Source organism: Struthio camelus, chromosome 13 (genome assembly GCF_040807025.1).
Source record: "Struthio camelus isolate bStrCam1 chromosome 13, bStrCam1.hap1, whole genome shotgun sequence".
NCBI classification, from domain to species: Eukaryota; Metazoa; Chordata; class Aves; order Struthioniformes; family Struthionidae; genus Struthio; species Struthio camelus.
The window spans coordinates 8974565-8990304 of NC_090954.1; the positions used below are offsets into that span (position 1 = coordinate 8974565).

At 44.8% G+C, this 15740-nt stretch overlaps 1 protein-coding gene across 2 annotated transcripts in view; it reads left to right on the forward strand.

Moving 5' to 3' along the window:
- The first annotated feature begins 508 nt into the window (after nucleotides 1-508).
- NSG2 (neuronal vesicle trafficking associated 2) overlaps nucleotides 509-15740 on the forward strand; it is a 39203-nt gene continuing 23971 nt past the window's right edge. The window contains exons 1-3 of one of the 2 annotated variants that reach the window (XM_068959790.1): nucleotides 509-786; nucleotides 1240-1390; nucleotides 15617-15736. In XM_068959790.1, coding sequence (XP_068815891.1) covers nucleotides 1262-1390; nucleotides 15617-15736 — 249 coding nt within the window. In that variant the 5' untranslated portion in view covers nucleotides 509-786; nucleotides 1240-1261. Of the gene's footprint in view, nucleotides 787-1124; nucleotides 1391-15616; nucleotides 15737-15740 lie in introns of both variants that reach the window. The other variant, XM_068959791.1, reaches the window with a different exon arrangement.

Sequence of the window (15740 nt, forward strand, 5' to 3'; positions counted from 1 at the left end):
AGCTGCACTGGTGCACGTGCAATATGTTCCTGCAGTGTCACAGATGGCACGTGGAACTCTCCGGCCCATGAGCTCCAGTGCAGCTGGACTAGCACCGGTGCAATATGTTCCTGCAGTGTCACAGCTGTCTGTGGCCCCGTGCAGCTGCACTGGTGCAGGTGCAGTATGTCCCTGCAGCGTCACAGCTGGCGCATGGCCCTATCTGGCCCGTGGCCCTGTGCAGGTGCAATATGTCCCTGCAGCGTCACAGCTAGTGTGTGGCCCTGCCCGGCCTGTGGCCCCGTGCAGCTGCCCTGGTGCCGGTGCAGCACGCTCCCGCGGCTTCCCGCGCGCCCCCGCCCCAGCGCAGCCCCGCCCCGGGCATCGCCTCCAGCCGGGCGCCCTCTCCGGCCCTTCCCGCGGGCGCGCGCCGCCGCTCGCGCTCGCGCTCCCGCCGCGCGGCCTGCAGGTGGCGCCGCGGCGCCGCGGCGGCGGCGGGGGGCGGCGGGGGCGCGCGGGGCGCGGGGCCGGAGCGGGCGGGCGCGCGCGCGCGCGGCGGGCGGCGGGCGGGAGCTGCTGCCGGCGCCCGCCCTCAGTCGCGCTGCGCGGAGCGAGCCGAGCGCCAGGGCGAAGCGCTGTCCCTTCAGCACCGCCCCGGCCTCCGCGGACACGGCCATAATAAGAGTAATAATAAAATTAAACCTAATAAAGAAAAATATATATTCATATATATAAAAGTCTCCCCTGCTCCGTGCCGCCCCGCCGCAGCGCCCGGCCGAGCCGCCGCCACTGACCGCGTGGTTTGCAGTAAGTAGGGGCGTTGGGGGCGGCGAGGGGACCCGCAAAAGGGGGGGCTCCCCCAAAATAGGGGCTGCCGGGGAGGGTTCCCCTAACGCCGGGGGTCTGCACGGAGTCGGGGGCCAGACGCACCGCAGCGCCCGCGGAGCCGCGTCGGGGGATACCCCGGTGCCGATTAATATTTGCGTCGGTGACGGTGGCCCCGCTCCGTAGCACGGTGTGTGCGGGGGGGAGAGGCTGCGCCCGGGCTCCCGGCGGGGCGTTGTAGGGGCTGTCTGAGGGTGTTCGCGCACGGCGCAGCAAAGCGTGTGCGAAGTTGCTCCCGATGCGGCACGCTTTGTCTCTAGAAACCCAGCCGTGAAAGCCCCAGTAACCGCCGTGCCGAGTCAACCCGAGCGACGTGAGGCAGAAATCCTCGTCTTCCCGCTGCCCTTGTGACACTGGTCGTCTTGCTGGTTTCAGGTCTGGACAGCAAGGTCCAAGAATGGTGAAGCTGGGGAGTAATTTGAACGACAAGAACAACAAACAACCATCGAGTGAAGATGGTTTTCAGACAGTTCCTCTGATCACCCCTTTGGAAGTAAATCACCTGCAGTTCCCGGCGCCGGAAAAGGTAAAACCGACATCAGATCACACTCATGCATGATTATGCACACATGCACCCCCCGCCCCTGCTTTTCACTGCCCGGCCGACTTGCTGCTCTCTGATAACGTGAACTGTGGCACGGCGGTTACCCAATGCATAAAAAGGGTTTACCTTTCTTAGTGTGTTTACTTGCTTTAACATAGCAAAGCAGCACACAACTGTCCTCTCAACCCTTTCCTCCCCCCTCAAAAAACCCAATACTCCTTCATAAGTATAGCAGGAAAAAGCTTAGTGTGCTTCTCTTATAAATGCTGGAGAAACTGAGGATAAGTTTGTAATGCATTATTATCGGTCAGATTAATTGCTGGCATTCAGAGTAATGTGATAACTCTACTGAAACAAGCAGCTATTTTAATTATCTCGATTGAGGTTTGTTTTCTTCTCCGTGGCTGTGCAAAGCTTATTTGGCTATTCCTGATGGTGACTTCTCAGAGAAGAGCGACCGCATTCTCCCATGCGATGGGAGGTGATGGAGCAATCCGTGGATTCATCCCCCATTGGCTTTGGGGAGGGGACAGCTTTCTCCCCTACCCAGTCAACACTCCCAGAACTGATTGCAGCACAAAACGTTCAGAAATGTGCATCAGTGATTGGCTGAGGTTTGGTGGCTGGAGCTTTTTAGATGCAATATGTACTATGAAATCTTTTGTCTATAGCTGTGCAGTGACGGTGCATATCAATATAACCTGGTGAGGACATGATGAGATCGTAAAATCTGTATGCCCCAGCAGTCCTTACAAAAACAAAGCCTATCTGCAGTGTAGTTCCCAGATACCACAGAGATGGAGCCAACTCACTTGAAAGTACAGACAGAATGATTACATCTCGCAGGATAATGGAATAATAATAAAATTTACACTGATGATTATTGAATGTATATCCTGTTTTTTACTGCAGGACAAAATGAAGTTTCTCTAAATACATTAGAAGAACATGATGATGGTTGTGATAAAACTCTCTAGATAGATAGACAAACTATGTTTATTTTACAACACAGCTCAGTCGACTGCCTTGCCCTTCTGGGAGCCAGAGCTATACCACAGGAGCTAGATCCATTTTCCATGTGTGCCATGGCAATCAGGAGCAACTTCGAAGCATTCAGGAGAGTTACACTTCTGTGAATTGTTGTAAGTGAGAGGATAAACTGGCCCTTATCTATAACTCTGATACATAAGATTAAGGAAAAATAACTCAGGCAAAGCAAGATGATTTATTAAAGAGCTCTGGGAGGCTCAAAGAAAATTATAGATGTGTAAAAGTAACTCATTTGATAATGGTACCAATAGCTTATTGAGATGGAGCTCATACACTCAGCATCACAGGATGTGAAATTTAAATGACTCATGTATCAGGTGAGACATGGAAAGCCTAACAAAAATCCTTTCAAACTAATAAAGTGATAGTGAGTGTTTTCATGACCGCCATGTTCCAATTGCCTGTTGGTGAACGCATGTTGGAGTGTGAGTCTGTGCTGATTTTTGTGTTTAAACATGCCTACATCAATAATGCCCATGTTGTTGAAGTACATTACCTTCATTAGCTTACATTACTGTCAGTGCATCTGCTGACATCAGTGTTTTTCTTTGCTGAAAGAGTGAGGTGTTTCTCCAGGAGCGATAAGCATGATTCAGAACTCATTCGAGTCGGTCATGTTGATGCCTATAGGCTTTGCTTCATCTCCTAAGCATAGTATGCCTAGAGTTGGTGGTGACGAAAAACCTGTTACAAAAAGAGAGGTCATTTATTATAAGACCAAAAGAATGCACATTTTTTTTCCTTTACTCTTTGTAGAACAAATTCTGTTGCGATGAAGTTCACCCTAGGTCAGTGGGCCTGCATAAAGAGTTGTTAACAATGAGTTGAGCCTCACGTAAAGAGCTTAGGTAAAGGTTAAGTGACGGGGGCAGTTTCGTCTTTGTGCTTAGTAGAGCAAAGCTAGTGACTTCAGTGAGACTGTGAGCCTGAGGAACAGCAGACATGGATTTCAAGTCTTCCAGGCTCTATTTTTGTTTGGATTTCCTCTGAAAGCAGGAGGCAGGATTAAAAAAAAAACTAAAAGCAATTTGAGTTTCTGTCTGTATAGAGGGTATTCCTAAAACCTGCCAGCTGTTGATTGTAGCTTCTGAGAGTGAGCACACACGCCAGCCTGCTTTCTGGTGTCTCTTGCATGGGATGCTGCACAAATCACTAGGTGTGCTCGTGGGGGCTCTGTGAAACGGCTCAGAAGGGCTTTGCTCTCCTGTTTTCTTCAGTGTAAATCCATTGCTGCTTGCTTGTAACCACAAGGAGGCAATGTCCCAGGCCTCCGTGCTCCTGTGACTGCAGATCAGCTGCTGTGCATCACATCTCGTTTCCACTGCAATAAAGAGCTGATGTGCCTTGTCCTTTAAATGAGGTCTAGGGAAAAAAAAATCTATAAAAATGTAAATAAATATATGTGTGTATATATCTCTATATGTCTCTCTCTATATCTATATGTATCTTCCCTTGTGAAATACTCACTTTTCTGGGGTTATTCTGACCAATGGAAGGTATCTTCATTTGATATATGGGGTGGTCTTAACCTGGATCTAACCTTGGGTCTAGGAGCCATCCAAGGTGCATCAAAACTGCAGAAAGGAGGTCCGACTGCTGCTTGGGTCTGTGTACTTGCTGTAACTTCAGTCTATCTATCTGGTACGTTAGCAGTAAAGGAGCTCTGTGTTTGGCTAGCGATTCGAGTGTATGCTAGATCTGTGCTGCTGCAACCGAGCTGCTATTGTTACCCATGTGCAATAATTCCTCCGGTGTACGTATGCCACACAGCAAAGGTTTGCAGGCTATGTTAATTTATAGGAACTTTTGTTTTTTCCAGCTGAGCCTCAGACACCTGTGTGCAAGTCAAAGACAAATAAATCTGCTGTTTGTAGCATACTTACATTTGCAGGTCCTTTAAAGTAACCCACAAAGCCCATGGAATCTACAGCTTGAGAACTGCTTTTCGGTTTGTTTTTTTAGGGCTTTAAATACCTATTTTTTCTTCATTTTAAGGAGTATATCTATATCTGGATCACTCAGAGAATAGCTCTGAGTGATTATCAGCATCAATTTGTACAGATGTTTCACTACAGCTTGATCTCTTTCAAAGTGTTTTCTGTGTCTGGCCCTGCTTTCAAAGCACGGATACAAAGAAAGACTGTCAAAATGAGGTTTTTTGCTCATGTGATATGGTATGTAATTCATGAAGACCATCTTTGTTCAGATACCTCCTTGATTATAAGAAATAGAAATTATAAGAAATCACTGTGGAGGGAGGAACCCCCCAACACATATTTTTTTAAAGCTAAACATAAACTTACTGGACGTCCTTTTTGGGGATGCTTCCCTAACAGACTTGGTCTTTGAAGTGCTGAGAGCTTGACAGCTCCCTCTGACTTCCACCTTGATGCTGCTGAAAAAATCCAGGCACTTGTTTGCATGCTAAGGCAGGAATTCAGGAGGCTTGAATTTGGAATTCGGCAACTGCTTTTTTTTTTTTTTTTAAATTCTTGGCCACTAGTCTAACTAGTTCTTTTCCCATCAAAATGGGGTATCTCCTACAAAGGTTCATGTTACTCCTGCAGCATCAACATTTTGGTCACTCTGTCAGCAGTTATATAGCTGCAAGGGAAGAAATGTACCCAGTATGGTAATTTCTCCCCTAGGGTCCTAAGCCTGCTGTGTATTTTGACTATCTTCAAGCATTTCCTTGGCTCCCCTCTTCTCCTCTTGGTGGGGGGGGGGGGGCATTTACAGAAGGCAAAGATACTCTTAAATCATTTGTGTGTGGCCTTTTTGCTGAAATCTACCCATGTAAGAGGAATAATAGCTATCACCACTGACAAGCCCTTGACCTTGCTTTTTATATCTCTATATTCCATTTCTTCTGTATTCAGAAAATGGAAAAAGGGGTCTCTTTCTTTTAGGGGCAGAAGGAAAAAGGCTAGCTGTTCGCTTGTTTTCCTAGGCATAGACAAAGTGCTTTGGACATAATCGTTAGGTGTCTGTGCAGTGATAATGCTAAAAGACATGCAGCTCTTCACAGACCATACTTTTACACTGAAATTGTAAATGAGACCAAGAATGGGGACCCCTTGGTGTCATAGGCTGGCTTCAGCATAGTCCAGCAGGAAATGCCTCTGTTCTCACAGTAAAAATCCTAATTTTACAGAACACAAAAGTGCATGGAAGCCATTGTCAGGGCTGAAAAAAACATCCGGCGTGTCTTTTGTGGGGAAAGCTGCAGAAGGCTTATCATGTGGTCCATTGTTCTTTATTTTGAATGCATCTGGAGGCTTGAGAAATAATTTGTCTGGTGACAAATTCCTGCCTCCTAACGCGAGAAGGAAAGAAAAGATAGATGTAACTGCTCTCTTCAAACGCTTTTCCCACCCCATGCTCCGGACTCTTGTCCTGTCTGGCTGCAACCCACTCTGAGCGGCCTGGGCCAATCTTTTATACAGAGTAATCAAGAGTTCCTGAAAATCCAGGGTGGGGGGGGTCCCTTGTGTTCGGAGCCTGTCCCTATGGGTTTCACAGAAAATAATGTTTTGTCCTAGCCAGCTGAGCTGGTGTAATTAATAGTAGGCTGAATGAGTGCTTTTGTACCTCGGGGACCACTTGCAGCTCTCTCCTGAAATACTGATGTCAGTCTGCCCTCTGCAATGCATAGCAGCACGCAGCAGCGCTAGCGAGCCCAAACGTGCAGTCGGCGCAGTGTGGAGCTGGTTTCGGGGTGCTGCTACGGGTGGGGAGGCCGGGGCAGCTCAGCCGCGTCCGCCGCCCCCCGCAAGCGGTTCCTGATCTGGCGCAGGTGCTGGCGTCCCTGTTCCTGCTCACCCTGTTGCGAGCTTTGGGGTTCAGTGTGAAGGGGTAAACGGCAAAGAGATGGGGCAGGGAATAGTAATTGTGGCAGCTGAAGGAGGGAAGAGTAAAAGGGAAGAGGCTGAAGCAAAAGGAAAGAAAGTATGAGTAAAAGGAGGGAAAAAAAGAGAGCATAGAAAACATGAAGGAACAGACAGGCTGTCCTTCCTTTTCTTGTCCTTCCCGTGCTTGGGAAATTCTGCCTAATCCCCACAAGTACCAAAGTCTGAGCCTGCCTCTCCTGTGACATTTGTCCTCCTTCTGCACCGTGCAAATCCGTTTGTCCTCTACATGTATGTTTGAATGTAAACACTGCCTCTGCTCATTAAGCTGTAATAAATATTTGCAGCAGCTCTCATTCTGGCAGTGCAGAGTTTCGGGGGGAGCCTTTCTGGTTTTGTTTGCACATGAGTTTGTCCCAGATGGCTCTACCTGAGGTTTGTGACAGCTCATGTTCTTGTTCTGCTGTAATCGCTGTCCTGCCAGTCGTCCCCTGGCACGCTGAGTACTTTGGCTTGCTTTCGATCCATTCACTGCAGGACTATGCTGCAATCCAAACGTGTGTTTGCAGCCTTCGCAGATGCCTGGGTAGCATTAAACTGCCTCATTTGCCTACAGATAACGTGTTGCTACGGTATTGTGGGCTGCAGCTCCTGAGTGTGGAAACTCTCAGGATTTGTGTAGCCAGTGTAGAAATTTTTCTCCTTAATTTCACTGCTATCTTTGTCTGAATTAGGTGGCTTAAAGCTAGCTCATGCCTCCCTGAGGTGAGCTCCATTGCCTCTCTTAAACCTGATTGTGGCTTCACTGCAATTCCTAAATCTGTATTCTGCGGAAGCAGCAGAAATGGGCACAGACAAGAAAGAGTGTGTTAGAGTATGGATATTTGGCCAAGCCTGTTGCAATCTGTTCTTTATTCTAACATGAAAACTGCAGGTGGAAGCTATCATTTCAGCAAGACTGTGGATTAAACCTCACCAGTTTCTTACCCGTCTATGCAATGAGACTGGACAAGATTCCTGACTACTGTAAATCAGTGTGGTTTAGATGAAATCAATGGAGCTCTGCTAATTTACCCTGACCAATTTACTATTGCTACTGCTGCGTGATTGATTCTTTTGTCTGCTTTGCGATATTCTTCCCTTACTGAACCTACTGAAGTCAATTTTTGTCATCCCTACGCAGTCTCCCATGGATTCCTGCTGGTTATGGTCACCTGGTGATTTGTAGGGAGACTAAGCTGAATAATTTTGCAAGCTCTTTTTGCACTTGCAAGCAATGTTTTTCCCCTCTCAGCTGCTTTCAGCTCCCAATGCAGCCTTTGCTTTCTGTACTCCCTTTCATCTGTGATGCCAGGGCTGATTACATTTGCTGTCTTTGTCCTTTCGTGATGTTCCTCGTGCCTGGAATATCCTCCTGGCACTGATTCAGGAGACCACTCTTTCTCTACCACTATCTGTGAAACTCATTTGTAGCAACAACATCCATTAGATGATTTGATCAGTTGGTATCCTTTGGATTTTTTTTTTTCTTCTGCTGCTTGGTATTTCAGGCATTTCATACAGTCAAGTAGTGACTAAGATGTCATGGGGACCATTACACACATCCCAGATACCAATCATTATTAATGTCTAGGAAGTCTGCATGCTGAGATGCATTCATCCAGTAGATACGGGAGCACAGCTGCAATTGCCTTAGGATGGGAGATAGTTGTAATTATTCGGGAAAGTTTTTAAAGACCTAATTGTTCAAAAATTTGGTAATCTGCAGGATGGTGATTTCCAGGTAGTCTCAGATTACTGGTCCTTCTAGTCCTGTTTCCAGCAGTAGCTGGTGCAGCACAGTCAGAAGGAGATGCTGCAGCAGGTATGGAACAGCTCTTGTCTGTGAATGTTTCATCTTGAGCCTGCATAGCAAGAGATTGTTTTAAGCCCTAAAACATGATTCTTTTTTTCAGCTCATTTTATGTACTCTTTTACTGCTAAGTATTATAACTTTGGTTACTGTTGGCAATATGCACATCTCATTTGCCCTTCGAAGCTGGCTGCGTGCAAGGCTTACAACCCATAGATAACTGGAGAATTTTGTGGGGGGGCAGGTGGGGAATTTTACCTATCCTTTGGCTTATGGCTTGTAAGCATAGACACCAACTCAGTCACAGCGGATTTAGTGACAAGACTGGGGGGGTGACAATTTTGCTATCATCAGTAACCTGGACAGTGGGCTACAGTTGGGACTTAGTCTAAGGACTTTTTTGGATACTGATGCCTAGTTGGGTTATCAAGACAGAGGAAACCACAGTGTCAGTGCCAGTGCCAGTGATTGGTTTATATTTTATTCTCTCTTTGCAAGGAATAAAGAAAGGAGTGTCTTTGGAAGCTGAGAGTGCCATTTTTATTTAAGTGAGCATGACTAACCCATATGGAAACTGATGGGTGTGCTACAACCATTTGGTGGGACTAGGAAGGCCAGCTTTGAACCTGGAAGAAACCTTTCTCCATGGTAGAGAAGCATATATTTTTTTCTCTTCTGTCAATCCAAAAGCCTCTGTGAGTGAGAGGCTCTTCATTATTAATAATCCTGGGAAGTTGTATTTTAAATTTTTATGGTCTGCACTTTGCAGCACCTGAACCACAATATATTACATGCACCATGGCAGTGAAGTGGGAATTACAGCAGGGCTGCATGTCCTTTTCCAAATGAATAATTTAAAATTTTCACAATGCCAGTTACGTTAAATATTATTACTCATTTCTTCAGGGAAAACCACAGAGCTCAAACGCAAATATAAAGTGGCAATAAATGATGTTACAATTAGCCAGACCGAGACAAGACTCAGAAATCATATCAGTTCATTTTCTGAAACACTTACTTCATCCTACTGCAGGAAAATCCTTTACAAGGTTCCGTGCTTAATGTGATATTTTTCCATTTGTCACATTTCACATCTGTGCTGCTCCTTCCCTCTGAGAGCAAATGCTTTTAATATAGTCCACTTGATTAGAAGCTTGCTTTTTCTTTCAGCATCCAAAATATCTAGATTTCTCAACACTCTCCTACTGTTTACTTTCCCAAGGTTGTTGATGATGGATTTCCTGCTGGTGTATACGGCCTCTGATCTGTTGTTTCTCACTTAAGCATACCTGTAATTTTCCAAGGCGTCATTACAGAAAAGGTGCCTGGTCCTGCATTCATTAAAGACCAGGAAGGGTTTCCTATTGATGCCAGTATTGTCATCAGCATTAAGCCTAGTATAATAAGCACATTTAGGTTTAGAACTTGATAAATGTGTTGGTAAACAGCATAGCTGGACAAAATCTTTCTTGTGTAGGTCAGTATGACAGATACGGCTTGTGTCCTATCACGTTTCTGTTTCTATAACTTTTGCAGTCCATTCTCTGTGGATCACCACTGAACTCTCACAGAAGAAGCCTTTAATGTGTGATTGGAATGAAGAATCAGAAAATGCGAGCAAGTGAACAGAAAGTTTAAACCTTTCAACACAAGGAAAGCGGGCTTACGTGTGCTAACCTGGAACGATTGAGGACAGCAGTTCTGCAGAGAGCTGCCACTTCCCACAGCAAATCTGATTCCTCCCCCCAGCCACACCGCATGCTCTAGTAGCCCCTAACTCCAAGAACGCTGTATTTCTGTGGAGAACGTGCTGCAGCTGCTATTACTGCCTTAGGTGCAGAGCTGAGAGGAAAAAATGAGAAAACATGGTGCACTATGAGTAGCAGTGAGCTCGGTCTCGCTTCCTCTCTTTCAAATTGCTGATGTGACTCAGGACATTACTAACCCTTATTAATGCCCCCCCCCCACCTTTTCTTCCTTTCCCCTCCCCTAGTCCCTCATCTATACTACAGGATGCTGGGTACGTGCTGGTTTGTTGTTGTCTTGCCAAAGAGCGCCACACGTGCCCCAAGCAATGGTATTATAACAGGCTGTGGGAAGGTGGTTGAGGCAAGGCTTAAGGTCTGCTCTGGCAAAGCACTTAAACGCACACTTAACTTCAAATATCTGACTAATCCTGCTGATGTTAGTAGGACTACTTACATGCTTAAGTGCTTTGATGTGGAATTTAATGAGTTCAAATGCTAGATAAGCTTAATTTTGGAGGAAGCTGTAAGGACTAGAAGTGTAGATTCTAGTAATATATCTTTTTGCTGGTCAGTGGAAGCCCTTTCCTCTCTTTAACAATTTTTGTATTCTTACAGTTTGTCTGCAAACTTTTTCTAGGAAGCAACTTTCAAGGAACAATTTTGCTTCAGATGTAAAGTGAAGAAAACCCTAAGTACTTTAGTGTTGTCCTATTTATTGCATCTGTCATAAACAACAGTCTCCCTGCGGTTGACAGGTAGGGAGTCTCTAGGAAACTGTGTGAAAACTTTAACAGCAGTTACAGCAGCAACATACATTTGCGGGGAGATTCCCCCTGAGCTGTTATTCATCTAGACTCTGTCCACCGAGTGGGCTTTAAAGGGCTGCAGACCGGCTGGCCTGAGCTGCCAGGGCAGCTGGTCTCTCTGGACAACACTATGCGTGAAGTGAGGCACAGGCGTAAGCCAGTGTAGGGTCAGGGCTGAGGTAAAGAAACAATAAGGCTGGCAAGTGTCCAAACATTTTTCAAAGGTATTCATGCAGCAATCACAAAGGCTCAGCTAATCCAGAAAAAGTTGGTGGGATAGTTCTTACTCTTTAATATTCAGTTGCTGGTGTGCAGCTTGCTTCATGAGATGAATAAGAACGGATTCTCTGCCCACAAAGTTTACAGCTGATCTGCACAAAAGCATGTTGACCTGCAAGTGCCAGACTCCTCCCGCCATGAGGCCTATCAGTTGAATCAAGTCTTAGGGAGTGTGCAGGAGGAGGTGAGGGCTCAAGGAGGCATCTGCTGAAAGGTCACGGGGAATGGACAGAACGGTACTGTTTCAGTAGGGATGGGGAGGGGGCCAGCTCTTCTATTTTGAAGAGTATTCAAGGGGCTACTTGCTTACTTAAGCACTTGTTTGGTTGTTTGCATTTATTTTCTGTATGCATGAGGCCAAAAAATACTAGAGGTATTGCAGTACTGCAAATTATGGAATTTACCTCCTTACAGCATTCCATTTCCACCATAACCACGTTGCAGAGAAGAAAATGAGGAGATGGGCATTTCTTTCACTTCAGTTTGCTTTTAATTTAAACCCACATAGGACCCCACTTCTTATACTCCCTTTCACCAGTCTCAGTGAAGAATAACTCTACCAAAGTCAGCAAGGCTGCGGTTTATAGTAAACGCCAGTAGCTCTCCAAGGATACCTGTCTTGGTGTGAGACGAATATACCTTGTTTGCATTCAAACAGTGGGATCCTGGTCTCTGATGGTGCCACTCTAGGGGTAGCCAGTGATAAATGAACTCTGATCAGTGCACTGACCGTGGAGTCAGTGGGGTTTTTATTACTGCACGGTCCAAAGCAATGTAGTTATAATTTCTGGTAGACTGTACTGCCAGGAATTATTTCTCAGTGACAAAATGGAAAGAAAAGGTGAAAAGGGGGTGATAGGAGGGTCCCACCCTAACAGCCTAAATCAGAAAACTGGCAAATGAAAACAGAACAATCAAAAAACAAAAGAACAAACAAAACTAATAATGCTAAAAAATATAGGGAAGAATTCTTCAGAATATTAGTTATTCCTTTAATCGTTCCTTTCCTAAGTTTGCACTCTGGATAATGCTGTGTGCTTTTACTAGCTCTCATTTAAACTTGCTGCAGAGACACTCACACCTGACGGAGGCATGGGAGGCTGCCAGCATCGGGGAGTGCTCCACTGAAATTGTATGTGTGTAGGTTGTCGTCTGACAGAGTTACTTCTGTTCTGGACACTGCTGAAGGAGGCCTCACTGGGATGGCCTCCCTAGCGCAGAAGGCACAAGCAGTTTACCAAATGCAGCTCAACTTCCAAAAGCCTTGGCAGATGGAGAAGAGGTGAACATTTCTGCAGCTCCATCCTCAGGCTTATTTATTTAAACAGTAGGTGACTGGGCAAGAGGTAGCTATTTTCTTCTAAATGTGCACCCAGTGCCCTCGGCAAAGTTGCGTTGTTATCATTGCTGCCACAGTACTGAATGTTACCCCCACTCTCCAAGCTTTCAGTTTTCTGTTTGCCCTCTGTCTTTTCATTCCTGTGTTCCTTTTTAAAGAGGAGACCTTTCTGACCGCTATGTCTTTCTTCTGCTGAGTAATTCCACCAGGTGTCTGACAAAGATACTTCTGGAGACCAGATATTTAGCTTTTTCGTTGCCAAATGAAATTTAGCAAAGGATACTTCTTGGCTACTGTACTAAAGCTTTTTGACACTACTGCAAATTTCTCTGTAAAACAGTAACCAGTAGGATAGCTATGGCTCCATGCATGCACAATTTCACTGCTGACACAGTCAGCAAATTGCGTTTCAAGTAGTTTCTGTGTTTGCTGGGGACCGAGGCTATTTATTTATTCACAGACATGATAAACATTGGTACCTTGTGAAGGGCTGCATGGGTTTATTTCCAGTTTCACACTGTACCCTTCTCTGTAGATAGCACAAGTCAAACTTTTCTACTTATTGGATATATGGTTGAATGTAAGAGTAAAAAATATCAGTAAGAAAACTAGGATCAATGACAAAGAGTGGAGGAAAAAATGTAAATTAAATATAGGAACAAGTAAGGCTTTTAATTCCTCCCCCCATCATGGTCCTTCATTAAAACCTAATGTCAGAGCATGTGGGAAAGCCTTCTTATGTATATTTAAAGAGTTTATCTACAACTAAGATCTGTATTAAACAGGAAGCAAGGATCTGGGAGAATTCAAAAAGATTAACTAAAAATAAATCAGACATTGCAGAGAGGGAGAGTGAACGCTGTGGCATGGCTTCAGCAGTGGTTTCTGCAATTAGATGGAGAAAGGTTCACAGCAGGAGTCTGCAGAGGAGAGCTGGGTACTGTGGCTGGTAGGTTTAAAAACAGAACATGAGTGCAGTTTCTGAACACTGGTTACCGGGTGTTAATGGCTGACACTGTAGGTTACTGTCCTGGGTTTACAAAAGGCCAGCAAGGAGATCGGAAAGCTCGGGTTCGACTGTGTACAGTCCTGAGTGCATTCGGCTCCTTTTGAGGCAGAAAATGAAGTTACTACTTGTTCATAAGTCAGAGCTAACTTGGGCCATTTTCTCCCGGCTGGAGGGAGAGCTTTGCCTTATGGATCCACAGCATGTTGGGCTGCGCTTCAGAGAATAGCAAGGATAGGTTTATCCCAAACCCGCTGAATCAACCTTGTCCCCATGCGCTGTATCCCAACATCTGTGCTGTGTCATCAGAAATCCTGAGTTCCAAAATGCTAATATAAGTATATTTGGGTGTCTATTTCTCCTCTCTCTTTCCCGAGCCATAACGTTGCAAGTGCTAATGTACTAAATAGTATGGAGGGGGATTTGCTGAAGGATGTAAATATTCATAGGTCTTCAATGATTTACGTTATAATCCAGAAAATTGACTTATAACTCCATGCTGATTTTCTTTCACTCTGATTTTCATATGCATTTAGTGTAGGATGATTAAATACCTGGAGCTCTCTTCGGTCCAAACCAGACTTTGTTTTCTTGATTTGGAAGTGTGTTCTTCAAAAGCTGGCAGCTCAACCTTGTACACCACTTCATAATCTTTTTCTACAATACTTCAAGACTTTACATATCTAAATAAGAGCTTTAGGATCACTCCTGTCACTCCCATATCAACCATACCCCACAGTAAGAGTATTTAACTTTCCCCTTCAAGGAAAGGGGACTTCACTATCAAGACTGACAACTGCATGGTCTTGCATGAGTGGGAGGCCAAAAAGCAGAAGAGTTGGCCTTAGAGTTGAGAGCTTCAATGCTCATTCTAGTCTCTTGTGCTTAACCTATCTAAACCTTACAGCCACACTAAATCACTATATGCCTTGTGAAACTTGGTCCTATTTCAGAAATCCTATTCAGGTACTGCTATGGTGTTCCCAGGGCTCTACGTATGGCTGAGAGCAGGAGTGGTCCAGGCCTCCCAGTCTGGACGGGTCTTCCATTCACTTTGATGTCCTTCAACAAATGCTTAAGTGTTTGCCAAACAAAGCCTATATTACCAGCCTCTAAATTTCTTGTAATGTGAAAAAGACAGAGGGCCTGTCTGCCTAGCTGTCACCCCTAGGTATGTGAGTGTAGCAGGGCTGGTAAGGGCATGAGCGAAAACGCGCAAGAGCAGTGGTAGCGCGCACTCACAACCACAACCCAGGCACTCTAGGGACTAGCTCCAGCTCTTGGCCAGCGTTGAATGTGGGGCCGTTTTGTCTTCTCTGGCATTTCCCAGCTAGATTAAGACAGTGCAGCTATGGTGGCATGCTCTCACGCTGTTATTTTGCTGTGTAGACTCAGGCATCTGACGTCTTTTAGGACTCTGAAGTTTCATGGAACAGCTATGATCTCCTCTGAAGAGTTTTTAGTCCAGCTGGCATTAGGTGTTACAGTTTTTTTGGTTGTGGTGGGTGGATTTTACCCAAAATATGTAAGCTAGTTCTGGGTTACAAATTAATTGAATGTAGATCGAAGATGCAGGTTTGGTAATTTGACTATAACCTCTTAAAAGCCACTTGCAGTTTCTTCTGATGGAATAAGCCGCTTTTCTTTTTTTTCTTTTTTTCTTTTTTCTTTTTTCTTTTTTTTTTAAATTTTTTCTCTCTTTTCTCTCTCCTCTTTTCTCTCTCCTCTTTTCTCTCTCCTCTCTTTTTCTTTTTTTTCTTTAATAAAATTAACAGGAACTGGATTAGTCTGCAATTGAAACAGATCTTCTGCAGAAAAGTCAAGGCAATAGTATGAGATTAATATTGATAATTTAGAGCCTGAATAAATGAGAGAACAAATGGCCTCAATTTACAGTGACTTCAGTGGAATTTCTTAGGACTGGACTTTTAATAAGTGAAGCTCTTTTTAAGGATTGACTGATAGTCTGCATGTTCTGCACATAGAATATGATATAAAAATTATATGCCTGATCCTAAACAAAAGTATCTGTTAAACGTTTTGTTGTCAGCTATTTGAAGACTCAATGATGTGATTAAACACACTATACTAGGTCTGTATACCTGCCTGTCTATTGATCTGTCTCTTTTAGCTCCCAAGAGTATCATGAATTTATATTAATTTATGGTTATAAGATAGTTGCATAGGTTCAGGGAAAGGTTAATATAGAAAAGCAGGGGCTTAGATAACAAAAACGTGCGTGCTTTGTGCAGAAACCTTAGAAGTGTTGATGTTTTCCAGGTAATTGTGAAAACAAGAACAGAATATCAGCCTGATCAGAAGAACAAAGGAAAACTCAGAGTGCCCAAAATTGCTGAATTCACAGTCAGTTTCACTGATGGTGTAACAGAAAGGCTAAAGGTAA